The following is a 27,398-nucleotide window of genomic DNA, read 5'->3' as shown; positions in this document are numbered from 1 at the left end:
CCATGTCCATAAGTCTTCCTGTGACAGTCCTGTTTGAGTGGTGCCTCTCAAAGAATTCCTGGCACTTGGTCCACATCTGGCAGACGGATTTGATCTCCTCGCTGCTTACCTGCACTTCCTCTTCCTCAGTGGAATGCTCTTCCACAAGAGCCTTGTGCTGCTTGGCTTGCAGTTCTTCCAGTTCTTCTGTCGCCAGCTCCTCTTGATGTTCTTCCACAAGCTCCTCTACGTTGTCCTTGTCAACTTCCAGACCCATGCCTTCACCCATGGTGATGATGTCCCTCACTAGCTGTGAATCAGTCCCCTCCGTGGCACTGTCTGCGATGCATTCTGGCCAGAGTTTCTTCCAGGCAGAGTTCAAGGTCCTGGCTGTGACATCCTGCCAGGCCTTGTCGATGAGTCTGACATTGTGGAGGACATTGAAATGTGTCTTCCAAAATTCTTTCAGGGTCAGGGACGTCTCCTCGATGATGTTTTTTTAATAATTTTTTTAAATTTTAACATGAGGGGTGACAAAGGAAAAAGGGAGTTGGGATTTATGAGGAAGAGGGGAGACAATACCATACTAATATCCAATCTATACTTATTGCCATATCAAATTTTGTATCCTTCTATTTACTCTTTTCTGCCTTGTATATAAAGTTCTCATTTCAATATATATTGTTTAGCTACTGCCTGTTGATTCAGTCCATTTGTTGAATAAGTCCCATCTTTCTGTTGCCTTATGCAGGGGTTGATCTTTCATGACTTCTGATAATATATCCATTTCGGCTATTTCCCATATCTTTTCAATAAGATCTTCTTGTTCCGGTACCGTCAAACTTTTCCAATTTCTACCATACATAATTCTGGCTGCCGTGATAATGTATATAACTATATGTTCCTTTGACTTATCTATATTATCGGGTATCATACTTAGTAAAAACAATTCTGGGATTAGTAAAAAAACCATGCCTTTCCCACCTCAATATATCCATAATTTCGTTCCTTTCTTGATGCAAAGGTTGAAAAGTCAGTCAAATACAATGTAATTGTCGGTGATATTCCACTTTCTTCCAGTAGGTGTCAACCTTTCCCCACACAACCTTTCTGTGCATATAAATCCACTTAACAAAAGCTTCCCTTCAGCGAACAAAGAAGAAAAAAAGGAGGGGGTTTCCTCCTCCACACAGATAACACGTCGACCCAGAGTCTCGTAAGCGGATATTTTTGCTACTGCAAACACTGTCAAGTTCTTTATAACATCCAGATAGGGTCAGTCCATAGTTATTTAGTATCAAACAGTATCAAACAGTTTCCAGGCACAGTTATCAATCAATCAATCAATAGTTTATTTACAGTCCTTAGACCAGTCACATGAGTATAAAACCTTATAAAACCTTAAAATTTCTAACTTTCAGTATTCCATTAGAACATGTTGGCATACATACAACTGGGAACGGCAATCTAATTGGTATTTAACTTCCGCAATCGAAGAATTGCTACACAGAACCTCGCAACCCGACAGGTGATCTGGACATCAGCATCTGAGAGAAGGAACTCAAGCCTTTTCCCCTCCGAACGTCCTGGCAATCTATCTATTAAGGGGGTTATAGTCTCTTTTCGCACTGCTTCATACAATGGGCAGGTGAAGAACATGTGCTGTATGGTCTCAATCTCCCTCAGGTGGCAGGAGCATAACCTTTCAGCAAAAGGGGTATTTTTATACTTCCCTTCTAGTACAGCAGAGGGGAGGGCCAAACACCTTGCCAGAGTAAAGGCTCTTCTAATTCCTTTAATTTCCAAAGATGTTAAGTATTTGGCCGGTACCATACAATTTTTGATGTAAGTCCTTGCTGCCATATTTTGGATGCTAGAAAGGTCTGTTTGATATTCATTGTCCTCTATTCTTTGTTTAACTATTTGTTTTGCCCGCTCTATTCCAGAGGATATAAGTGCCTGAGGTGAGAGGCCAATTTTCCCCAAGTAGCCCTGGACCGATTTAACCCACTTAGATTGATAGTTATATTTAAATAACAAGGAAAATAGGCCTTTTGGATTTAACTGTCCCTTTAGCCACATATATATAGATTGAATTCTAATCCAGGCTTCTACTTTAAGGCATCCTGTTTCTAGCCTTATCCATTTATTTGCCATGACCGATTCTTGGGTCTCTGTCCAAAGGCGACTATCTTGGTCTTCTTATAGTTAATCGTTAGGGATTTATATTCACAGTATGAGGCAAGCTTCTTAAGTGCCCTCCTCAGCCCTATGGGGGTTCTGGATAGAATTACTGCATCATCAGCATAGAGTAAGGCTGGCACTGTTCTGTCTGTAAGTTTAGGTGAATGGAGATCGGCGGTGTTAAGCCAGCTTGATAAGTCGTTTATGTAAAATATGAATAATGCTGGTGCCAGTAGGCAGCCTTGCCTAACACCTCTGTGTGTTTGCACAGATTCCGTGAGGTGTCCCTGTCTGCTGCACCTGACTCTCAGGTATGTTTCTTCATGTAGGGCCCTGATTAGATATAGAAGTCTTTTGTCTATAGATGAGTTTGATAGTTTGTCCCAGAGGTGTGTTCTCGATATAGAATCGAATGCTGATTTAAAGTCCACAAAGGCGGCATAGAGTGATGTTACTCCTTTGGCTGAGTATTTCTCTATAAGATGCTGTATAATTAGGCATTGTTCTATTGTGGATCTCCCTGGCTGAAAGCCTGCTTGTTCTGCCCCAATGATATTTTCTACTTCGAGCCACTCCAGGAGTTTGTCTAGGAGGTGCCTTGCATATAGTTTGCTTATAATATTCAGCAAACTTATTGGCCTGTAGTTGGCTGGATCTTCCCTTTTCCCTTTCTTATAAAATGGGACCATTGTGGCCGTTTTCCATGATATTGGGATTTGGCCTGTGTCATTAATATGGGTGAAGAGAGGTGCTAGAAAGGAGCCCCACCATGTCTTGTTTTCTTTTAGCAGTTCTGGTGGGATGCCATCAAGGCCTGGGGCTTTTCCATTTTTTAACTAATCGATATGAGCTATTATTTCACCTGGGGTCGCCAGGGGCCATTTGGGAGCGCTTCCAAGCATTAGTGGAGAAGGGGGTACAATGACCTCCTCATACATACTTGTAAAGTGGGATACCCATTTATCTGGTGGAATACAAGAGGATAATGGGTGTTTGGGCTCTGATAGTCTGCCTGAGATTAGTTTCCAGAAAAGGGATGGATTTTTGGCTTTTGCTGCTTCAATCACCTTCCTCCATAGTTCTCTCGTGTGTTCTCTTTTACTGTGATGTATCTGCTGTTTGTATTCTTTCTTATGTACCAGTAGTTTTAGGAGGGCCTCTTTTTTGACATGGTCTTCTGCTCTCAGGTATTCCTGGTATGTCTGATTAACTAATTGTTTTGCTGCCTTACAGCTTTGGTTGAACCAAGGTTTGGATCAGTTATATGAATTCTGAAGGTTTCTGCTATATGAATGGACGAGATGTGGCTTTAATTGTTGTAGGAGAATTTCATATTTATCTATGGGATTCCAGTGGACTGTCTGGCTTCTTACTGGATTAAGGGCATCAATCAGATTTTTCGAAGTTAAAAGTTGTTTTAAATTTTGTGCCAGTTTAGGTGACCATCTTACTCGGCAACCCACTCTTTCTAGTGCTGTAATTTCAGTATGATATCTTGGTTCTGTGTCTAAGTTTCTGATGTTTAGGTGGAAACTTAGATGTAGGGGGAAATGATCCCCCTCCATGTAAGGAAGTACTTGGAGAGTTTTGACCATGGAAAGGAGTCCCCTGCACACCAGGATGTAGTCAATTGTACTAGCTTTAGTTGCTGCCATAAATGTGTATTTTCCTGGAGTATCACCTGTGATTGTGCCATTTAAAACTGAGAGGCCCAGTCTGTAGGCAAATTTGTACAGACAGGCCCCGGCATAATTTGCATGTTGGTCCTTAGATGCCCTCCCCTGATTCAGGGTCCCCACATTATCATTTCTTATGTTGGCTATCATCTTGAATTTGGTTCCCAGATAGTCATCATCTGGTCCCATACGGGCGTTTAGATCCCCACCAGTCAGGACCAAAGCATCTGGATGTTCCATGATAAGCTCTCTTACATAGTTTTCAAGGTCTGTCCAGTTTCCTTCTATTTCAGCTTTTCTGGATGTGGGAGGTAAGTATATGTTAATAATCAATAGGGTTTTCATACTTCCTGTAAGTACTACTGCCATGGCCAGCTGTCTCAGGGGGGGTTTCATCGTAGATTTTACTTTCAGAGCCGTTGATACCAGGATGCTCAGTCCCCCCTTAAGTCTCCCCGGTCCACGCCCTGGGATTGCCTTTACCATGAAAGAGTTGAAACCATCTAGAATTATATCTTTGTCAGACCAAGTTTCTTGCAAAAGAATGATGTCATATTTGCTACGAAAGAAAGGAGTATCATGGGTTTGGGAGATACATCTGGTCCAACCTGCCACATTCCATGATAAAAGTTCAATTTTAGATGCAGATTTTTGGTTGCTTTCTGGAGCACACTGCGATTCTTGAGTGTCTGTTGCCTCATTTCGCTCCTGAATGTTCAGTTGTTCTGCCTTTGGGGTCATTTCCCCTCTTGTGGCAGAGAGCATTTTAATAGGGTTCCCTTCCTTGTATAACTTTAGCTTCTCCAGAGCAGGCAGGGATACATCTGATGACTGACATCCTCTGTAGGTGAGGGGAGCAACTGGTGTGGGAAAAGGATAAACTTTACGGGCCCAGTCTTTGTTGTTTTGATTTCTTTGTGTCTCTGCTAAAGGAATATCTTTCAGCTCTACCCAGGTAGGTAGTCGTTGTTGCGTTTGGAACTGTGGTATCTTTGTGGAGTTGGACTTTTTGTTTGTTTTCCCCCCATGCAATATTCCTGGACAAAGGCTTCTTAAGATGTTTATATTTTTTGCCTTCCAATAGTCAGTTCTGGGGATAAGCTACTAAAGGGGCATATCTATTGCCCATATGCCACTCGGAGGTGGAGTCGGAAATAGTTCCCATCGAGCAGGCTGGATGTAACTTCTCTTTGTATGGATGGTATATTCTATTTTTTCTGGAGGATGTAATACCTTTTGAAAGATGCCTTGGCCTTGAGAGCATTTTCACCTGATTACTCTGGTTTTTTATTTTGCTTGCAAGATCACGAGGCTTGTTAATTGGGATATTGTTTGGAAAGGTTGCAACATTGATCTGCGTTTCCTTTCCTCTGCCATCTGATTTGGTTTTGGGAGGTGATCTGTTGTAAATGGTGGAAGCTTCAGCCTTATCTCTGTAGAGGTCATAACTAGGATTTTCGGCTGTTATCTTCCTTATGGAAGCGGCTGTGGGGCCATCTCTTTGTTCTGGAACCTGAATTTCTCTGGATGTATTTGTTAGTTTGTAGGTGTCCAATTTTGTGATCGGTCTTAGGTTGATATTTGAGTAAGTTGTATGTATTCCCCATTTGAATGATACTGCTATTTTTTCAAACTTGTATAACAGGCTCCAAAAATGATGGGCCTGTTCACTGTTGGTGAAGATCAAGTGCACCCTGCCTCTTAATTGCCCGGGCTTGCTGGGATAGATGCAGTAACATTTTGTGTTCATTTGAGCATCCCAATCCGTGCCCAGAATTTCTGTTATTGTCCGCAATACTTCTGAGTTGGAGGCCCAGGTGCCATTTGGTTTTCTTAGTGGCCAGTTGTAGATGGTGATGTGGTTCACAGGCTTGAGTGATGGGCTTTCAGCAGGGGTGGACCCTTCACTGTCTGAGGTTGCTGACCATTGGGGTTTTTTAATCTGTATATTTTCCTTGCATGTTGTCACAGCAAGTGGATGCTGGGGATAGGGTTCTTCTGGGGTGTTTCCCCACCATTCATCTATGGTTATTAGCTCTAGATTAGAGGATGTTAGGTCAGGTCCCTCTGTGTCCTCTCTTCACTCATGGGTCAGCCCAGACCTTTGGGGTCTTCCCAGAGATGGGCATTCGGTCCTGAGTTGCTTTTTCTGATAACTGTGGGTAACTCTGACCTTTAAAGGCTAGGGAGTTATCTTTGTGTGTTTGATCTTTTGTACCCAGCTCCTTTTTTGCCTGAAGTCCTCTCTGTTCAGTATTCTGAGGGTTTGAGGGGGGTGCTGCTTTTAAAATCCCCAACTTTATCATGTCAGCAATGCATTGTAGTATTGCTTTAGTATCAGCGATTTCTTTCTTTAGATCATGCAGATTACTGAAAATTGTCTGGTTGGATTTAGCTGAGAGGAGACACTGATCACGTAGTTGGGTGTAAATAATCCTAGTTTGTTCACTCTTGGGCCCTTGAGCATCTTGGGGGCCTACTGTTCCTTCCATATGGTTCTCCTTGCTGCCTTTGAATTCTTCTTGCGCTGCACTTCCGGAGGGGTTTCTTTCCAACAAGTTGCTGTGCAGCTTCTTTGCTTTTTTGCAGATCATGGCTTCACTGATGGTGTCCCCTTTCAGTTGCTTCTCGTTGATCCACACCAGCAAAAGTTTCTCCACTTCCATCAGGGGTGGCCTGTTCTTTGTTATGATGGTGACTCCTTTTGCCACATCAATGTGCTTCAAGACATCTTTCTTCTTCAGGATGGTTCCAATCGTTGACTTTGCCATCTTATACTCAGTGGCCAGTTCACTCAAACGCATGCCTTCATCATGCTTTCTGATTATTTCTTTCTTAGTCTCAATTGAGATGAGCCTCTTTTTGGGCTTGCTCTGTTCTTTCTTTGGAGCCATGACTATGGTTCAACTCACCACAGTGCACAAACCCTGCATCAAGAAAGCAACACATTCCATGATTTAAAGAAAAAAAGAATGGAGTCTTAAACTTTAACTTCACACTTGAGTCTTAACTGCATTTTAAAGCCTCCCTCCCTGCCAGGCTGCCCATTTTACAGCATGCCATCCAGCATAGCAAGCATCAGAAGCCCATTTTCCATTTCCCATTTTCCAGTGCATTCAAAGGGGAAAAACATGCATGCATCATGGGTAGAAAATGTTCAGATTCTAAGGAAAGCATTCATTTTGGAGTCTCACAACACGTTTCCTTAAATCACACAGCACAATTAAGAAGCCAGGAAAAATGGAAGACATTCATTTTGGGGTCTAACAACATGTTTCCTTCAATCACACAGCACAATTAAGAAGCCAAGAAAATGAAAAGCATTCATTTTAAAAAGGCAAAAGAAGGAAAACGGAAAGAATTCATTTTGGAGTCTAACAACACGTTTACCCAGATCCAAAGGGCAAAATTAAAAAGAGCAGCAAAACGGAAAGACCCATCAGAGCACAGAAACATACTTTAACCCCCCCACCTAGCCCTAACCACCCCCACCAAGTTGCAAAAAGCCCATTACTGTACAGTACTCACCCAGAACATGCAGCCTTTCTGCTTAAAAAAAATACAGTCAAAAATGAAAAAATTTAAAATTTAAAATTAAAAAAAAAAAAAAAACAGCCCGGTACTGTACCAGGCAGACTCGCTGAATACAGCACTGTAACCGCTGGGACAAGCGAGGAAGCAGGCTACAGCACTGTTCTCTCTAACCCTGGCCAACGGATGAATGAAAGCAGTTTGAATCTGCCGCTTTCCCCACCTCTCCCCACTTTTTTGCCCTTACTTGGTCCTAGGCAATGCCCTGGCCAATGGACGAACGAGAGCAGTTTGAATTTCCCGCTTTCCCCAGCTCTCCCACTTTTTTTTTCACTTTTCGGCTCATACGTCAATTCTCCGTTTGCAAGTCAAAATGGATTTTTTCGGATGGAGAAGTACGTAACTCGAAAAGTTCGTACCTCAGGCCGTTTGCAAGTCGAGACCCCACTGTATAACATTCTTATGAGGGAAAGGAGTCTTTTATCTTTGCCCATGTTTTCAAGTTTTTTCCCAGAGAAACTCTCTGTCTACTGAATTGAAAGCTGTCTTTAAGTCAAGGAAAGCCACATACAATTTAGAATTTTCATGCTTAATTGTTTTGTTAATAAGATGCTAAAGTATTTAGCCGTTCATTTACTGTGGCCTTAGCTTTCCTGAAAACAGCTTGCTCAGGGCCAAGCAATGCCTGATTATTATTCCAGGAATTAAGTTTAATTAGTTGCTGTTTTACATAGAGTTTCCCAGTCACTGATAATTAACTGATAGTTCTGAAGTTTTCTGGGAGGTGCAGGTCCCCTTTCGTTATAAATGGGGCAAGGATTGCAGTGGTCCAGAATTTTGGCGAGATCCCAGTATTATCTCTAGCTGTGAAAAGGGAAGCAAAGAGTGAAGTCTACCAGTCCAGTTCGCATTTCAGTAAGTCCGGTGGGATGGCATCGAGGCCGACTGCTTTTCTGGCTTGTAATTGAGTGATTAGATGTTTGGTTTCTTCTATGGTTACTGGTGGCCAAACAGGAAGATCAGAGAGCAAAGAGTGTAGAAGGTCTAACAGCACTATCTTTGTCAAAAAGAAGGTCTGAAAAATTTTGGACCCATCTTGGTGGAGATATTATGGCAGGATCTTGTACTTCCAGCCTGGAGGAGCCGGCCACGATAGCCCAAAATAATTTATTGTTTTTCTGGGTCACTGCCTGTTGGAGCTTCCTCCGTTGCTCCCAAATAAATGTCTGCCTTTTTTCTTTTATAAACTTCCTTAACTGAGTTTTTAGGGAGCGATGTTTGTGCCAATTCTCCAAGAGATCTATGGCTCCTGAAGACTTCTATAGAAATTCAGCCAAGGTGTGAATCTCTTTTTCTGCCGCCTCTACTGCTGGAAAAAGGCTCCTTTCCATTTGAGTCCCTGTTGACCATTTCCAGGCCTCCGGAGAAGACCTCCTGGTGACACCTGTGGTGTGAATAGAGTAACTTGTATCTGATTTAATTCATTATTCAAGAAGGGCCATTTGGGCAGCAGAATCTGCCCAAAGTTGCCTGTCGTGAAGAAAGATGTGAAGAACTAGTTTAATTTCTCTGCCATCTCCAAGTCCCCCTTTCCCTCCCTCACCATTCAGAGGGCCAGCCGCTTCTCTGGCAGGTTTCCTACTTCTAACATACTTAAAGAAGCTTCTATTATTCCCCCTTATATTGCTGGTCATATGTTCCACAGCAATAAGTCATGAATTGGCTGTCTGTCTCATCTTCTTACATTTCTTTTGCCAGAGTTTGTTTTCCTTATTTGGGAAGGATTTCCATTTAGGGAAGGACCCCTCCTTGCCCTTTAAAACCTCCCAAACTCTGGTCCTTATCCATGCTGGCACATTATGGGACTTAGTTTTTTGCATTATACACTTCCGCTGAGCCTCTACTATTGTTGTTTTAAAAAGACTTAACCTTCCCTTTCAACTTCCTTCTAACTAGCTTCCTCATCTGGTGAACATCCACCCTTCATAAATCAAGGGTTTTTGTGTCTGGAGACAGCATGGTCACTATTCCCTAGCGACTCAGTGACATCCCTGTCCCTAACCAGGTCCTGAGCACCACATGATATTAGATCCAGAGTCACCTGTCCTCCGTTGGGCTCCATGAGAAATTGCTCCAAGATGTAGTCATTTAGCGTGTCAAGAAACCCGGTCTCTCCTTCTTGAACTGAGCATGTCTCAGCCCAGTCGATGTGAGGATAACTGAAGTTCCTCATGATTATGATCCTGTCCCTTTTGGACACCTCCCTGATTTCTCTCCGCATATCATTCCCTCCCCTCAAATTTTTCCCAACATTTCCCCCTCAAGTTTTTGATCTGGAGGATGATAGCAACTCCCCCAACCCACTATCACATTGCTCCTTGGGGTTGGCAGTTTAACCCACAGTGATCCTATGATGGAGTCAGACCCATCGTCCATCTCCATTTCTGCAGGATTCTATCCCTTCTTTGACCAAGATGGCCACCACGCCTCCAACATGCCTCTCCCTGTCCCTCCTCTAGAGTTTATCATCTGGGATTGTGGAATCCCACTGGTTCTCCAAATCCCACCAGGTTTCTGTTATGGCCACGCTGTGAATCTTATATCTATCCTCCAAATAAAAGATAGATAAATAAAAAAGTTAAATAAATAAAATGTTCCAGTTCTCTCATCTTTACTCAGATGTTTTGGGCATTTGCCTAAAAGCACCTGCCTTTCGGGGGCCCCAAGAAGGGCGGCTTGTTTGCTTCTCCTTCCAGTCGACCAACAATCCCATCCCATCACGCTCCCAGTCCTAATTATTACACTGTCATCACTTTGTTTTTCTCTATCCTCTCCACACTCATTTCACAGAGATGAGGAGTCCCGAAATGAACACCTCTTGGCTCCAGTCAGCTTTCCCCCAGGATTCAGTTTAAAAGCTGCTCTGCCACCTTTTTAATATTATGCGACAGCAGTTCAGTTCCGTGTTCATTCAAGTGAAGCCCGTCCCTCTTGTACAAGCCCGGCTTGTCCCAAAATATTCCCGAGTGCCAAATGAAGCTAAACCCCTCCTCTTGACACCACCGTCTCATTCATGTGTGGAGACCCCTGAGCTCCATCTGCCTGATGACACCCAGCTCTACATCTCCTTTTCTCCAACCACAATGGATTCCGTTCCGTCCATTCAGCACTGCCTGGAGGCTGTATTGAAATGGATGCAGGAGAATGGGCTGAGGCTGAACCCGGACAAGATGGAGCTCCTGAGGGTGGTTGGCCCCTTCATTGGGGGTTTGGGAAACTCCCTCTCTTTTGGGGGAGTGACTCTCACCACGAAGAGTGAGGTTTGCTGCCTGGGGGTCCACCTGGATCCGGCGCTGACCATAGAAACCCAGGAGGCGTCTGTGGTCCGCTCTGCCTATTTCCATCTGTGGTGGATTGCCCAGCTGCATCCTTATCTTGATGTTGGGGCGCTCACCATGCTGGTGAATGTGCTTGTATTCTTGAGATTAGACTACTGCAATGTGCTCTACGTGGGGCTACCTTTGAAATTGACGCAGAAACTTCAAATGGTGCATAATGCGGTGGCCAGACTTCTCAGTGGGATGAGAAAATATCAGCATATTTCCCCCACTCTGGCTGCCTTGCATTGGATACCCTTTCATTACAAGAAACTGGCAGTGGCCGCTCGCCTTTGGAACACTCTGCCCTCCGAAATTTGTCTTGCTCCCTCGCTAGGTGTTTTTAAGAGCAAACGTAAGACCTGACTCTTTAGGCAGGCTTTCCCTCCTGTCATCACTTGAAATTTTTCGCTCCAACTTGAACTATATTACTATTGCTATTTTTTATTTTATTATCTTCTTTTTACTCCTTTTTTATTGCTAGCTGCCAGAGTAGACTTTGGTCTAGATGGGTGGGGTATAAATTTAATAAATAAATAAATAAATAGCTGGCCCTGTGCGTTTAACAGGTAGCACTTCCAAGAACAATACCTTTGAGGTACAGTAGTGTCTCATTTTATGGTTTACCTTGGTTTACATAATTTCTGGTTTTTGAATGGAAATGAGTTTGAAATAATGCCTCGGTTTAAATGTCTTTTTCCCCCGTTTCTTTCACTTTGTGAAGGAAGTGTCCCTGCACCTGGAGGTTTGTAGTGCCACCACCATCGCTATGGCAACCCGCGTTTCGGTTTATGTATTTTTCTCATGACGTAATGTCCCGGAGGACACCTTGATTTCGTAAACCGAAGTACAACTGTAATATTCAGCATTTAGAATTTGTAATACTTAATTTAGCTGGGGTCAAATACCTTCTGAATTTCAATCTTTAAATTTTTGCTTTTATTCTCACAGATGTGGTTTATCAAATGTTTCCCTTCCCCCCGTAAGCGATCAGCTCCCCTAAGGAATGATAGACCCTTCGGACAGAGAGTAATTAGAAGCTTGTGCACCCTCATTCAGCTGGGTTGAGTCCTGGTAACACCCGCGAGGCCTGCCCCAAACTCTTGCTTACAAGTCTGCCTGAAAAAGAACACTTCTGTCACTTTAGGAAAAATCAAAAAGCAAAAACACATGAGCTTTGTAGTCATTAGACTCACTATGCTCAATCAGGTTAGGACTCAGTAGTGTAAATGCCTAAATTTCCACCCAGAGTAATGCTAAGGCAGCTCCACTGTTCAAGAAACCAATTGATTTTTATAATTATTATTTTATTTAAAAAGATATTGAGATTCACAATATAAAGTCATTTTAATGCATAAGCAAGCAAGTTACCATTTTCAAGGCGTGTTACAAAATAGAAATGAAGCAATGAATCCATTTAAAATACAAAACCACAAAAAATCCTAAAAATCCATAAAAATATATAAAAAGCTATTTAAGGGTAGGCAAAAGGCAAGAGCCCCCCTTCTTCTAAATTTCCCTACATCTTGCCCAGTCCTTTACCTGCACTGAGCAGCAGGCAAACAGACCTAGAAAAACTACAATATTAAAAATAGTCCAAAAAGGTAATCCATAGGAATGAATAAATGAGAAAATCAAGAATGAATGAAAGAATGAATCAAAGACTGAATGAAGGAATGAAGGAATAATATCCATAGTAAAAGTTCCTTTTTCAAGCTTCGCTGGAACCACCTTTCTCCATCTCTCACGCTGTCATCCAATCACGGCATGAAGTCAGGTAAACAGTCCCTCATTATCTTCTCTCTTCTCTGCTTTCTCCTCTTCCCATGGGTAACAGGTGTTGTTTGTCTTAGCACATCTGCATCCATGCCACAACAAATGTCCATTCTTCTTATCTAGGAATGTCCTCTTCAGGCCTACAAGAAAACGTTCTCATATACTTCTGGAAAAATAAACTGTCAGCATGCAGAAATTATTTCTACAGAGAACCAAAATGGTTTTACATTGTTCCCCGTTACATATCCCATTCTCAGTACAAGATTTAAGCCACATAATCCAATCCACGACAACCCCTTTCCATAGACATTGGTTTGAATACCTAACTCTGGAGCTGGACCTTCAGAGTTCACTTCCCTTCCAGCTCTGCAGTTCTAAGGTTCTATTACCTCAGTACCTATTTCCCTGACCTTCTCTGCTTCCTATCCTGTTTTCATAAATTCCTGATGATTCCCTACCCGCAATAGCATTTTATAAATTCTACATGACATCCTTTTCGTGGACCTGTCCTTTCTCTTCGCCCTCTGAATAATAATCTCTGCAGACTTTGTCAGTTCCCAGCATCTACCACTAACTGCTCTTTACCAGTTCTTGAGTCTAATAATCTAGCTGCATTCATCCACTTTTACACTTCCTTTCTAACACTGTCCTTTCCCTACTTGTTATTCATTTTTTCTTTAAAAATCATTTAATTCAAATATTTGTTTCCTCTTTAATCAACTTTGAGAAATTCCTTTCTAATTTTCTGCAAACGTAAGTACAATCATTGGGGAAAAATTGAGAAGGAAAAAAGTTAATATGCTTTGAATCTGATGTAATTACTTGGGTGAGGAAATGATCCTTCCTTCACAACTCCTCCCTCCAAAAGGTCCCAGTGAAGAGCCCTTCCAATTTTAAGGCCAAAGGAACATCCTCCGGCCTGGCATCATCCCCTCCCTGTTTCTGTTTCCTCACCTTTTTGGCTGTCTTTCCTTTCTCACCCATGACTCAGGTGGAGTAGGAATACATAGCTCCTTATTCCTGCAGATTTTGGAAGTGATTGTATCTCTTCTTTTTCTAATCTATCAGATGATGGACAGGAGAAAAAGAATTGCCCAGCACCATCTGGGGCAACCTGGGCAGAACTCAGAATCAATCAAGAAAACAGAACTGAAAATAGGAATGGCCATGCATGGACTTCACATGAAAGAACAGAGACAGGGGAGAAACCACGTAACTGCATGTCACCTCAGTAGACATCAAAGAACACATGCTGGGAAGAAACTGTATCCATGTTTGGAATGTGGAAAGAGCTTCAGTCAAAGTAGTAATTTGAGGAGACATGAAAGAACTCACACTGGGGAGAAACCACATAAAGGCATGGAATGTGGAAAGAGCTTCAGTTACAGCAGTCATTTTAGGTCACATCAAAGGACTCACACTGGGGAGAAACCACATAAATGCATGGAATGTGGAAAGAGCATTAGTCAGAGTTGTCATCTTAGATCACATGAAAGAACTCACACTGGGGAAAAACCACATAAATGCATGGAATGTGGAAAGAGCTTTAGTCAGAATGGTGACCTTAGGTTACATCAAAGGACCGACACTGGGGAGAAACCACATAAATGGATGGAATGTGGAAAGAGCTTTTGTTGCAGTGGTCAGCTTAGGGTACATCAAAGGACCCACACTGGGGAGAAACCACATAAATGCATGGAATGTGGAGTTTTCATCGCAGTGCTCAGCTTAGGGTACATCAAAGGACCCACACTGGGGAGAAACCATAGAAATGCATGGAATGTGGAAAGAGGGTTATTCAGAGCTGATAATTAAAAATGCATAAGCAGCTTATTCGGTTTTGTGCTGGTTTCCAGTGGAAAGATTAAGCAATCAAAAGCTGACTCAATGCAAAACAGAGAGAAAAAGAGAAAAAATGGAGTGCATTTTGAAATGCCACTTATTAAGTGTTTTACTTCTATCATTAACAGAGTGATACCACAAAATAGACATGGAACTTTCTGCTAAAAAAAATGAGAATAAGCATATATTGTACAGTGGAACCTTTTACAAAAATACTGTAAAAAGAGAAAAGGATGGATGTTCAAAGGCTAACTGATGAAAGAAAAGTAGTGAAGAGAGAGAAGCTGTCGTTTGTTTTATATGTCTTTATCCTCCTAAATAATAACAGTAATTGGATTTTAAAGAGGGTGCCAATGAATTTGTATTACCTATTTTTTATAAAGAACTATACATATATAGTATTATTTATGAAGAACCAGCCGTTTCTATGCTATTATATTGAGGGTATACTGCTTTGTCATGGCAGGGATTGTTGGAAGGAGTGGAAAGGTTGGTTTTTCGATCTCCGGTCTCTTTGGATGCTGGACTGCATTGGGTCGGAAGTGACCAAATCCTTTGATCCTTAACATCTGAGCTTCTCAGAGGCTGGAAAATCTAAGTCTTGGGAAGATTTGGTTCTGCTGATTTATGCAGAACAAAGGGATATAAATATTAGGGGAGATCTCACACAAAGTGTTATTAGAAAGGAACGGAGAAACATAGATCTTTGGTTTCATGATGCTGGGTGAGATTCCTTGGAAGAGCGGAAAGATAACAGTGTGGCATTGACAGCCACCAATGGATTTTACAAACAGCTGGGTGAGAATAAAATTTTCTGTTTCTTAACAATACACTTATAGCCAAATAGTGCTTTTAAAACTTTGTATATATTTATTTTTGAAGTTTAAATATTTTTCCATGCCTTTCATGAAAAATGATTTTTTTTTTATTTTTATTATTGTATTCTTAGGATGTTTGAAGTGTTCTGAAGATGTATTCTGTCTTTCTAGAGTATGAGCATCAGTGTTTTAATATTGTTTGCATTTTAAATTCAGTGTTTTATTAGGTAAATTTACCCTATTTGCTGGCGTATAAGACTACTTTTTTGCCCTGAAAAACATGCCTCCAAGTGGGGGGTGTGACAACCCCAGACCTACTGGGATATGCCACACTTTAACTAAGCTGCCACCAACCATTCCCTATAAGGAGTCACACAGACCAGGGATGGATTTTTAACAAATAAAAGAACAAGGTTTATTTAAATAACAAACAGGGTAAATAAAAAGCTCAAGTAAATAAGATACTGTAACGTGGCTTAGTCTCAATCATACATACAACAGGTTGGTTCACACAGAACACTTTACAATAACGCACAGACCCTGAACCTATCAGTTCTGGCTACCTAGCTGGAAACCTGAACCTATCAGGTAGGTACTGACTGACACACAGTTGTACCCTGTCTGACACACAGACTCCCACTCCAGCTTCTTCTCCCTCAGCTTCTCAACTTCTCCACACCAGCTCCACATATATATATACAGTACAGCCCCTCCTCCTGATGTCCCGCCTTCCACTCCCCATAGGATGGAACTTTCCCTCCAAACCCATGACAGACAGGTGCCATCAGTGCTGTATGTAACACCTCCCCTCTTTATAAGTTGTTTTGTAGGGGAAAAGCTAAAGTGCTTTTCACCAAAAAACAACCAGGATCCAAAACACACAAAAACAGTTATACAATAACATATAATACCCATACTTAAACTCTAAGTTAAACACATCAATTAGGCATTTAACATTAACATTTACAATACATTAAGTCACCTTTATTCATACAAACCAAGAATGTTTAATAAACAAGTACATTTAACTGTTGGTCACCAAAATATACATAGTCCATGTGTCTTCGCCGTCTTCATTCTTCGGGTCTTCTTGACAATGCGTCAGCAACACAGTTCTTTGACCCTCTGACCACCTTCACTTCAAAGTCATAGTCTTGCAGGTTTAAAGCCCACCTCATAAGCTTACTATTGTGGGTTTTCATTGTCTTTAACCACTGCAGTGGTGAGTGGTCAGTGCACAGAACAAAATGTCTTCCCCAGATGTAAGGTTTGGCCTTCTGAATCGCGTAGACTATGGCCAGGCACTCCTTTTCCACAGTTGCCAAATGTCTCTCACCTTTCTGGAGTTTCCTACTCAGGTAGGACACTGGATGCTGGTCACCATTCTCATCCTCCTGGCAAAGAACTGCTCCTACCCCGCTGTTAGACGCATCGGTGTAGATGATGAACTCCCGGTCGAAGTCTGGAGCATGCAGCACTGGATAATTGATGAGCGCCTCCTTCAACCTCTGGAACGCCTCCTCACAGTCGCTGGTCCATGGGATGCGGTCATCAGTCTTCTTCCGCGTCAGATCGGTCAGTGGAGTCGCTATCTCGCTAAACCTCGGGATGAACTTTCTGTAGTAGCCCACCAACCCAAGAAATGATTTGACTTTTTTCTTGGTGTTGGGCCTGGGCCAATCACGAACGGCTTCTATCTTGGCCTCTAGGGGTTTGATCACTCCTCCCCCTACTATGTGACCCAAGTATTTTATTTCTGGGCTACCCAGCTGACACTTGCTTGCCTTTACTGTTAGCCCTGCTGCACTTAACCTCTGCAGCACTATCTCCAGGTGTTTCAGGTGATCTTCCCAGGTATTGCTGAAGATCCCTATATCGTCAATGTAGGCCACAGTAAAGTCACTGAGCCCTGCTAAGATCTGGTCCATCAGCCTTTGGAATGTGGCTGGTGCATTTCTGAGACCAAAACTCAGGACTCTAAACTCATAGAGACCAAAAGGGCTGCAAAATGCGGTCTTTTCTTGATCCCTGGGATCAATCCTTAATTGCCAGTATCCCTTTACTAGGTCCAATGATGAAATGAACCGACAACCCCCTATGGTTTCAATCAGGTTGTCTAGCCTGGGCATTGGGTAGGCATCAGGAGTGGTTACGCGGTTTAATTTCCAGTAATCTACACAAAACCTAATGCTCCCATCAGGCTTGTCCACTAGGACTATCGGAGAGGACCAAGGACTAGAAGAGGGGACGATTATGTTCTTCCTAAGCATCTCGTCCAGCTCCTTCCGCACCTTGTCCCTATAGGGTCCCGTCACTCGGTATGGGGAAACTGCTTGCGGGGGTGCATCCCCTGTGTGGATCCGATGCATCACTCCCTTCACTATCCCCGGCTTATTTGAAAACACCTTTTGATATTTGGTGAGCAGCACTTTTAGTTCTTGCTGCTGGTCTTGGGTGAGTGCAGGACTGATCTTTACCTCATCTGGGTTGTATTTTACTTCCCCTCTACCCTCCCAGAAGGGTAATTCAGCTTCCTCACTCTCAGCTGCTTTTATTGCAAATAAAACCCTCTGTTCCCCTCTGTAGTAGGGTTTTAGGGCATTCACATGTACCACCCTCCTTGCTTGGTTTTCCTCCTGCTCTATAAGGTAGTTCAGATCTGACATCTTGGAAATGACCCTGTATGGTCCTGCCCATTTGAGCTGCAGTTTGTTCTCTCTGCAGGGCCTAAGCCAAAGCACTTCCTCCCCTGGGTTAAAGTGCCTCTCCCTGGCTTTCTGGTCATACCAGGTTTTCTGTCTGACCTTCTGAGCTTGCAGGTTCTCTGCTGCTAGCTCTAGGTTTCTCTTTAGGTCATTCATTAAAGAGTCTATATATGTCACGTCTTGTGGGTCATCCTGGGTGATCTGCTCCCAATTTTGTTTGATCAAATCAAGTGGCCCTTTCACCCTTCTCCCAAACAAAAGTTCAAACGGACTGAACCCGGTACTGGCTTGTGGCACTGATCGATAAGCAAACAAAAGGGATTGCAGCTTCTGGTCCCAATTGTTTGGATTCTCCGCCAAGTAAGCCCTAATCATGCGCATCAGAGTCCCATTGAACTTTTCCGTTAACCCATTACTTTCGGGGTGATAGGCAGTGGTTTCCTTGCGTTTAATTCCACAGATTTGCCATAATCGTTTCATGAGCTTCGATGTAAACGATGCGCCCAAATCTGTGATTATTTCTGAGGCAAATCCCATCCTGGACATATACCCCACCAAGGCATCTGCCACTGTGTTAGTTTCAATGTTAGTCAAGGGAATGGCTTCAGGGTACCTCGTGGCATGGTCCACAATGGTGAGAATGAACCGGTTCCCCCTCTTTGTGGCCTTGGGCAAAGGTCCCACAATATCCACTCCTATACATTTGAACGGAGTGTCAATCACAGGCAAAGGGCACAACTTTGCTTTGGTCCTGTCATGGTTATTTCCCTGCCTCTGACACACATCACATTGTTTACAGAACTCGTTGATCTGCTTCCCTATTTCAGGCCAGTAAAAATTTTGTGTGATTCTCTGCTGTGTTTTGTTCACCCCTAAGTGCGCAGCAAACATGTCAGAGTGCCCCCTTTGTAAGATCATGGGGCGATACTTTTCAGGTACCACTAGCTGACTTCTGATCCCATCTCCCCCTTTTGAGATATTCCTCAGGGTCTCCCTATATAAAATTCCCTTTTTCTCGTGAAATCTCGCTGGGGCTTCACGTGTTAGCTGGGCGTCTGTCACCTGTTCAAAACACTTTTCGAGAGTGGCGTCTGCCTTTTGCTCTTGGCCAAATTTGCGGTCTGTGGTTAAGGTTTCCACCACAGCTTCTGAACTCCCCCCACCTGCTTCCGTCTCGGGCTCGTCAGCACCCCCCTGAACTGTCCCCGTGGTAGCTTGTGAGTGTGTAATCACTAGCACCCGTTTCACATGTTCAGCCAGGTCATTTCCCACGAGCACGGCTGCTGGCAGAGTCGATGAAATCGCTAGCCGCCAAACTCCCCTCCAGCCTTGAAAGCTTACAGGTACCTCAGCTACTGGCAGTGAGATCACCTGTCCCTCAATCCCTGCCACCTTTAGGCTCTCATTTGGGATTATATACTCCCTAGGAATAATATCTGGATGGCACAGGGTCACCTGGGAACAAGTATCCCTTAGCCCCCTATACTGACGGTCAAGTATTCCTACGTCCACCCCTGCGGTCTCAAACAGCTGCGAATCTGTTCTCACTAGTAAGCAGCGCTTGACCTCCACAAGAGGACCATTTTCCTCAGCCTGCTCAGCAGATGTAACTGTTCCAGATTGAGTAGCCATGGCAACAGGCTCCCTCAATGGCAAGGAGCTTTGCTCTTTCTGGACACAGAACACAGCTTTTGGCTTGGTTCCACTCAAATCATGAGGCAAATTTCCCTTTAGCTGCTTTAATTTCTCACACTCTGAGATTAGATGGCCCTTTCCTTGACAGAAATAACATTTTCTGCTGTACTTGGAGTCTTTCTCATCTGGTTTTGGTTTTCCCTCCAAAATCTGAGGTCTTGGTGGTTTCATGTCTGAGGGCTTCCCTTCAGCATGGGCCCCTCCCCCTTGCTGGTTTTTCCCTGGTCCCTGAGAGTACTTGCTGTAGGTTTCTTTGGGTTTACCTATCGATTTCCCCTCAGCACCTAAGGGCTTTCTTATTTGGGAAATAAAATCTGCGATCTCTGCCTCTTCTGCCACAGATTTAGGTTTCCTTTCCCTCACATGGAACTTTAGTTCCCCATGCAGGACTGCATAAAACTGTTCCAGTGCTATCAGGTCTTTGAGCTGCTGGAAGGTCTCTGTCCCCTCCTGAGACAGCCATTTCTCTAGCAGCCTCACCAGTTGGGCCCCCACTTGGGTAAAAGTCTGCTCTGGTTTCTTTGTGAGTGACCTGAATCTTTGCCTCAGCTGTTCCGCATTTATCCCATGTCTAGCAAACACCAGTTTTTTAAACTCAGCAAAATCTTTCAGCAGTTCCTCTGGCATCTCTGCATAGACTTCTGCCAGGCTGCCACTGATTAAAGATCGCATGATGGTCATCTTCTCAGTTTCCCTTACTGAGAAGTCCACAAACGCTCTTTCCACGAGGGAAAAGAACACCTCAGGGCAATCTCCCTTGTGGTACACAGGGAATTTCTTCAGGTCAGTTTTAGACAGGCTGCCTTCCCCATTCCCTGGGTTCCCCTCATTATTATTGTTATTACTATTTCTATTCATTATCTCCAGCTTCTTCAGCTCAAACGCCATTCTCTCTCTCTCCAATCCAAATTGTCTTTGCCTCTCTCTTTCCCTTTCCTCCATTTCAAATTGCCTTTGTTTCTCTTCCCTTTCTATTTCCCTCATCCTCAGTTCATGCTGTTGGGCTAGGAGCATTTTTCTGAGTTCTGGGTTCTGTTCTCCCGTGCTCTCATCCTGCACTGAGCCAAATTCCTCCTCAGAACCTTGGTCTGCCTGTGGGTCTCTCACTTCACCCATTTCTGCCATTTGGCTTCGAGTCAAGGGCATAATCCCCCCCCCCAGAACAGGCTGCCTTCCAAAAGTCAAGCCTCAAAATAAAGCGACGACTTTTTTCCTTTTGCCTCAGAAACAGCCTTCTATAGATTGCTGCTGTTCCTTCAGCACTAACTTGCAACTGTTGCCAGGCAGAATCCACCCCCTCTGCTAGGCCTCTCAGCAGACAGGCTAGATCACTGTTACTTCACACAGCTTTGCCTCAGCCTTTTCCCGCCAAATCAGGTTGCCTCAGAGCTCCCTAATCTAGTCCCCAATCTGAGTGTACACGTTCTTCCACTAGCCTACCTCCCCGTGAGGTAAGCCTAGAAGATTACCTACGCGCTCTCAGATTGTCCCTGACTAGACCCCCCTTGCTCTGGGCACAATTGCCAAGGCTTTGCTGGACCACTGGACAACTGGACCAGTCGTATCCCACACGCTGGACACCAATCAATGTGACAACCCCAGACCTACTGGGATATGCCACACTTTAACTAAGCTGCCACCAACCATTCCCTATAAGGAGTCACACAGACCAGGGATGGATTTTTAACAAATAAAAGAACAAGGTTTATTTAAATAACAAACAGGGTAAATAAAAAGCTCAAGTAAATAAGATACTGTAACGTGGCTTAGTCTCAATCATACATACAACAGGTTGGTTCACACAGAACACTTTACAATAACGCACAGACCCTGAACCTATCAGTTCTGGCTACCTAGCTGGAAACCTGAACCTATCAGGTAGGTACTGACTGACACACAGTTGTACCCTGTCTGACACACAGACTCCCACTCCAGCTTCTTCTCCCTCAGCTTCTCAACTTCTCCACACCAGCTCCACATATATATACAGTGCAGCCCCTCCTCCTGATGTCCCGCCTTCCACTCCCCATAGGATGGAACTTTCCCTCCAAACCCATGACAGACAGGTGCCATCAGTGCTGTATGTAACAGGGGGGTCGTCTTATACGCCGGGTGCACTTCAGTTGGGATAGACATAGCTGTGTGTGTGTGTGTGTACACACACACACACACACACACACACACACACAAACTCTATATTTTGAGTGGAAATGTTGGGGTCGTCTTATGCGCCCAGTCGTCTTATACGCCGGCAAATACGGTAAGTTGCTGCATCTTTTTACGTGGTGCAAGGATGTATTTTAAGTAAGCCTGCAGTTTTTGTATAACTGTATAATGTTTGGATTTCAAGATCTCTACCAACAGCTTTTTTCCTCATGCCTGTAAGACTGCCTTGCATATTGTTTTGGATTTAGTATATTTAAGTATGGAATCTAGAAATGATGTAAATAAATGAACTTGTACAGAATTAACAAGTTTTGGAATTGTCTGGAATCACTTGAACAATTAAAAGACTTCCTATGAGATACCCAGATGAGGTGCAAACGCCTAGTGACTGGCTGTCCGTCAGACAAAGAAAGTCGGGCTGAACCCATCCTGACCGAAGTGCCGTCCTTTCCTGAGAGGAGGAGGGAGAAGCCCATGGAGCCCCAGAGACAGAACATATGACCTGTCAGAGAAGTGACACCTCCATTGGGAGAATGGAAAGATAGAGGAGAAGGGTCACAGAGAAAACTAGGAGTATAGGGATAGTTCTGGGTGAGGAATCAAAAGTTTAGGCCAAGGAAGGGATTGGAGAGTCTGGAAATAAAGAGCCTGGAGTGTCTAAGGTGGAAGTTCCAGTGAGAGAAGCAGAAGGTCCATCAGAGGAAAAGATCGACTGGGTAAAGGAACATTAGGGTAGCAGCAGAGGTGCAGGAGAAAAAGAAAGGAATAAGACAGGAGGGGGGGAAGAGAAATATATCTTGGGGAACCATCAAGAAGGGAGAGAGTGGAAGGTGGAGAAGTCTAAAGAAGGAGAGGATATTACCACAAGGTTGGGAGTGGATATGAATGGAGAATCTCTGGACCAAACAGTGGGAGAACTTGATACCTCATGAGAGGCAGAAAGGAGTCAGAGAGAAGATCGGAGAAACCCTCCTATTTGGGAGAGAAAGAGGTTAGAAAGGAGAGGAGAAAGATCAGGGAGAAGAAAGGGAGAGATGGACCAACCTCTCAGAGAGGGCTTTTGGCAGGATCCCGGTGGGTCAGTTGTCTTCCAGTGGTGACAATATTGAGGAATTGTAGAATCTCCTTGCCTGGGAGGTCTATAAATTTCTGTAGGATCCTGTGGAGTCAGGTATCCTAATAATAATATAATTTATTGTCATTGTAAGTATATACACAGTATACCATACAACGAAATTCACAATGAAGGTCTGACCTGTAAATATCAAAGACGTCATACAGGGGAGAGGCCATAGTGGTGATAGAAATATAGTGGAACTTCTACTTATGAACTTAATCTGTATTGGAATGCTGTTCGTTAGTTGAAACATTCGTAAGTAGAGACAAAATTTCCTATAGGAATGCATTGAAAACCATTTAATCTGTTCCGTCTGTTTTTTGTTCTTATCTAGAGGTGCCGTTTGCAAGTAGAGGCATTAGTTTCCATAGGAACTAATGTAAAGCCGGTTAATCCATACTCTACCACTAGGAGAATTTTTTTTCTTTTTCCCCCATTTAACCTAAGATGATTTAGGTTAAAAAAAAAGGCAGGGAGTGAGGGAGGGCACAAACACCATTTAAACAAAACACCTTGAAAAGCAACTTTTCAACCAAACCAAGCACCTTTTAGGTAACAAAAATTGAAGGAAAGGAGGGAGGGAGGGAACAATGGGGAAAATAGAAAAGGAAGAAAGAAGATCATCACTGGGGCACAGAGATCTCTCAGACAAAGGTTTGTGCTTTTAAGTACAAAAAGAGAGAAGACAGAGAGAAGACAACGGGGGGGGGAGAGTTTGGAGTCTAAAACACATTTTTAATCAACACATTTTAACAACATTTTTAAACTCAGTAACTTTTAAACAAAACACATTTTAACATGAACCAAGCATCTTCTCCAGGGGTTCCTTGTCACTGTCTCTTGGCTGCAGGCTCCATCCTGGTGAAGAATCTGTCCAATTTTCTCTGTTTCATCCTGTGCTGAAGAATCTTTCTGAAATGGCTGACCACCTTGTCATTCATCATGTCCAAAACTCTTCCTATCACAGTCCTCATTCGGTGGTGCCTCTCAAAGAATTCCTGGCACTTGGTCCAGCTCTTGGAGATGGATTTGATCTCCTCACTCCTAACCTGTGGTGCCTCTTCCTCAGTGGAAAGGTCCTCCACAAAAGCCTTCTGCTGCTTGGTTTGCAGTTCTGCAAGTTCTTCTGTGCTCAACTCTTCTTCGTGGTCTTCAACCAGCTCCTCTACATCCTCTTCATCGACATCCAAGCCCATGCCTTCACCCACGAGACAATGTCCCTCACCACCTGTGAATCAGTTCCCTCAGTGCCACTGTTTGTGGCACATTCTGGCCACAGTTTCTTCCAGGCCGAGTTCAAGGTCCTAGTTGTGACATCTTGCCAGGCCTTGTCGAGGAATCTGATGCTGTGGAGGACATTGAAATGTGTCCTCCAGAACTCTTTCAGGGTCAAGGATGTTTCCTTGATGATATTGAAGCACCTGGTGAAGAGCACCTTTGTGTACAGCTTCTTGAAGTTGCTGATCACTTGCTGGTCCATGGGCTGCAGAAGAGGTGTTGTGTTGGGGGACAGGAAATTGACCCTGATGAAATCCTTGTCAATATCATCCACCAAGAATGGGGTGTGTGCCAGGGCGTTGTCCATCAGCAGAAGGCACCTATCAGGAAGCTGGTTGTCCAAAAGATACTTCTTGACAGCGGGTGCAAAGACTTCATAGAGCCATTCCATGAACAGCTGCCTTGTCATCCAAGCTCTTGCGTTGGCCCTCCACATGACAGGCAGTGTGGCCTTGTTGACTTTCCCTGGAATGGGCAAGGAGTCTGGGAGTGGTACACTAGCAGAGGCTTGATTTTCAGATCGCTGGTGGTGCTGGCACAGAGCAAAAGGGTCAATCTGTCCTTCATGGGTTTGTGGCCCTGCATTTTCTCTTCCTTCCTTGTCGCAGTTGAATACTTGCTGGGGGAGGTAGTCCTCTTCCTTGATGAATTTCACAAACTCCACCTTGAAAGCTTCTGCAGCATCATGGTCAGAACTTGCAGCTTCCCCATGTCTTGTAACGCAGTGGATGCCACTTCTCTTTTGGAACTTTTGAAACCACCCTCTGCTGGCTCTGAATTCTTCTTGCGCTCACTTCCAGAGGGGTTTCTTTCCTTTAAATCACTCCGCAGCTTCCTCGCTTTTTCACAGATCATGGCTTCACTGATGCTATCCCCTTCCAGCTGTTTCTCGTTGATCCAGGCCAGTAAAAGTTTTTCCACTGCTTCAATCAGGGGTGGCCTTTTCTTTGATAAGATTGTGACTCCTTTTGCCACATCAATGTCTTTCGATACATCTTTCCTCTTCAATATGGTGCCGATGGTTGACTTCCCCCATCTTGTATTCAGCAGCCAGTTCCGTCACACGCATGCCATCTTCATGCTTTCTGATGATTTCCTTTTTCGTTTCAATGGAGATGATGCACTTCTTGCCTTTGCTCTGTTCTCTCTTTGGAGCCATGACTGTTCAGCACTCCACAGTGCACAAACCCTAGAAGCCACAGAATCCAGCAACCATTATTCCAGCACAGAACTCCTCATCACAAAGAGAGCATAGAGGGAGAGGGGGTAGGGACTTGAGTCTGAACTGCATTTTAAAGCCTGCTTGCACCAACAATCAGCGACCATTATTCCAGCACAGAACTCCTCATCACAAAAAAAGAGAACATAGAGGGAGAGAGTGATAAGACAATGGGAGGGAAGCCTTGAGTCTACAGTAGACTCAATTTTAAAACTCAATTTTAAATTCCATTGTAAAGCCTGCCTGCATCAACATCCAGCAACCATTATTCCAGCATAGCGAGACAATGGGTGGGGGGGAAGCCTTGAGTCTACAGTAGACTCCATTTTAAATTCCATTTTAAAGCCCGCCTGCCTGCATCAACATCCAGCAACCATGATTACAGCAAACAGATCCCCAAAGGAAAAAAAATACTGTGGAGTCACATTTTAAACCCACATACAGTATTTTAAAACAACAGAGAGGTCACAGTACACAAACCCTAGAAACCACAGAATGCAAAAATAAATAATTTTACATTTTAAAATTACAGTCTAATTTTCACATTTAATTTTAATATTACAGTCTACTTTTCACATTTTAAATCCACACTGCAAGACCCGTCAGGGCACAGAAATATAACCCCCCACCTAGCCCTACCCCCCACTACGCTGCAAAAAACCCTGTACAGTACAGTAAATACAGTGTACTCACCCAGAATAGGCAGTCTGTTTAAAAAAAGAAAGCCAAAAATAAAAACATAAAAAAGCCAAAAAAATACAGTCCGTACAGTACAGGACCAGGCAGTACCAGGCAGTTTGAAGATTCTCTCCCTATCCACTCTCTAACCGCTTGGATGAGCGATGTTGCAGACAAACAGCCTCTTCGCTGGCCAATGATCAACTGAATGTTCAAATTTCGCACTTTCCCCCCCTCCCCCACATTTTTTTCCCATTCGCATCTTGAAGCTCCATATGCAAGTAGAGGCAAAATTTTGTGAACGGAGCAGTTCATAAGTTGAATCGTTCGTAGCTAGGGACGTTCGTAAGTAGAGCATCCATTGTACATGGAATATAGGAGGCCTTTCCATAAAAGCAGTCATCTTTTATTCATCCATGAATTCATACAAAGAGGAAACCTTTGAAATGCAAAGAATTTTAATTGCCGAGAGAAAACGGGGTATCTATATTTGGATGGTGAGAGTTGTGTATATTTTAACTTTTTTTGGTAGTGGTGTTGTCCAGTTTTACCTTGGGGAAGAGCACCTCATTTCGTTGCACCCACTTGTGAGCGCAATGACAAATAAATTTCTTATGTCTTATGTCTTATGTCTTAATGTGGGAACAGCTTCCATCTGACCTGACAGGCCTAGAATACCCCTGTAAGAACGGATAAACAAAGTTTGTGAAAAGTTTGTAAGAAAGAATCCAGTTAATTATTTCAGCTGTGCAAGTAACTAGCTGACCAGTTTGATTTAACCCAGCTGTGGAAACAAAATGCTGGAGAAGCTAATCTCTGATTGGCCACTAGGGGCAATAAATTTAACAGCCTCTGAGCACTTTTTTGGGTTGAACAAGGCGAGATGAAGGAGCTACTCTGCAGAACTGATTTACGATGCTGGATATTGCTATGGACTCTGGATGTATGCTATGGGAAATGGACTGATACTGAATGCTTTATTGTGTAGGACCAACGGACTGAACTAAGACAACTCTGTATGACTACGGCTATAATACAATTTTTTCTTTACTTTAATGGACTCTTGTTTCATTGTTTGTCTGCATACTGGTACCTGAATTGGATAAACCTCTGTTAGAGCAAAGGAAAGGGTTCTGCCTTAGCCGTAGAGACCCTGTCATGAGCAGAAACTTAAGGATACATCAAAAAAAAAAACCACGTGGGAGTAACTTTATAAGTCTGTGGTATGTGGAAAGGGTTTGAGTGACAATGGAGCACATATGAAATGTTGAAATCTTCAGGGATGGGGGAATTTCCCTTTGTATCACACACTTCACATGGGAGTAAGATTTGAGAAGATCCAAAGGAAACAACAGAC

At 43.4% G+C, this 27,398-nt stretch overlaps 1 protein-coding gene and 1 long non-coding RNA gene across 3 annotated transcripts in view; one reads left to right on the top strand and one right to left on the bottom strand.

Annotated features, from left to right (window-relative positions):
- The window catches only part of LOC140702930 (uncharacterized), a 35,911-nt gene extending 13,854 nt beyond the window's left edge, over positions 1 to 22,057 (top strand). Inside the window, exon 4 of one of the 2 annotated variants that reach the window (XM_078382565.1) lies at positions 13,592 to 22,057. In XM_078382565.1, coding sequence (XP_078238691.1) covers positions 13,592 to 14,338 — 747 coding nt within the window. In that variant the 3' untranslated portion in view covers positions 14,339 to 22,057. The remainder of the gene's footprint in view (positions 1 to 13,591) is intronic. The other variant, XM_078382564.1, reaches the window with a different exon arrangement.
- Positions 1,308 to 26,276, bottom strand: LOC144585100 (uncharacterized). Its single transcript, XR_013539592.1, has 2 exons — positions 22,794 to 26,276; positions 1,308 to 12,663 (listed from the first exon to the last, which is right to left on the bottom strand). It is a non-coding gene; the product is annotated as an uncharacterized LOC144585100 (long non-coding RNA).
- Between the last annotated feature and the right edge of the window lie 1,122 nt (positions 26,277 to 27,398).

Source organism: Pogona vitticeps, chromosome Z (genome assembly GCF_051106095.1).
Source record: "Pogona vitticeps strain Pit_001003342236 chromosome Z, PviZW2.1, whole genome shotgun sequence".
NCBI lineage: Eukaryota > Metazoa > Chordata > Lepidosauria > Squamata > Agamidae > Pogona > Pogona vitticeps.
This window is presented reverse-complemented; position numbering and strand designations above follow the sequence as displayed.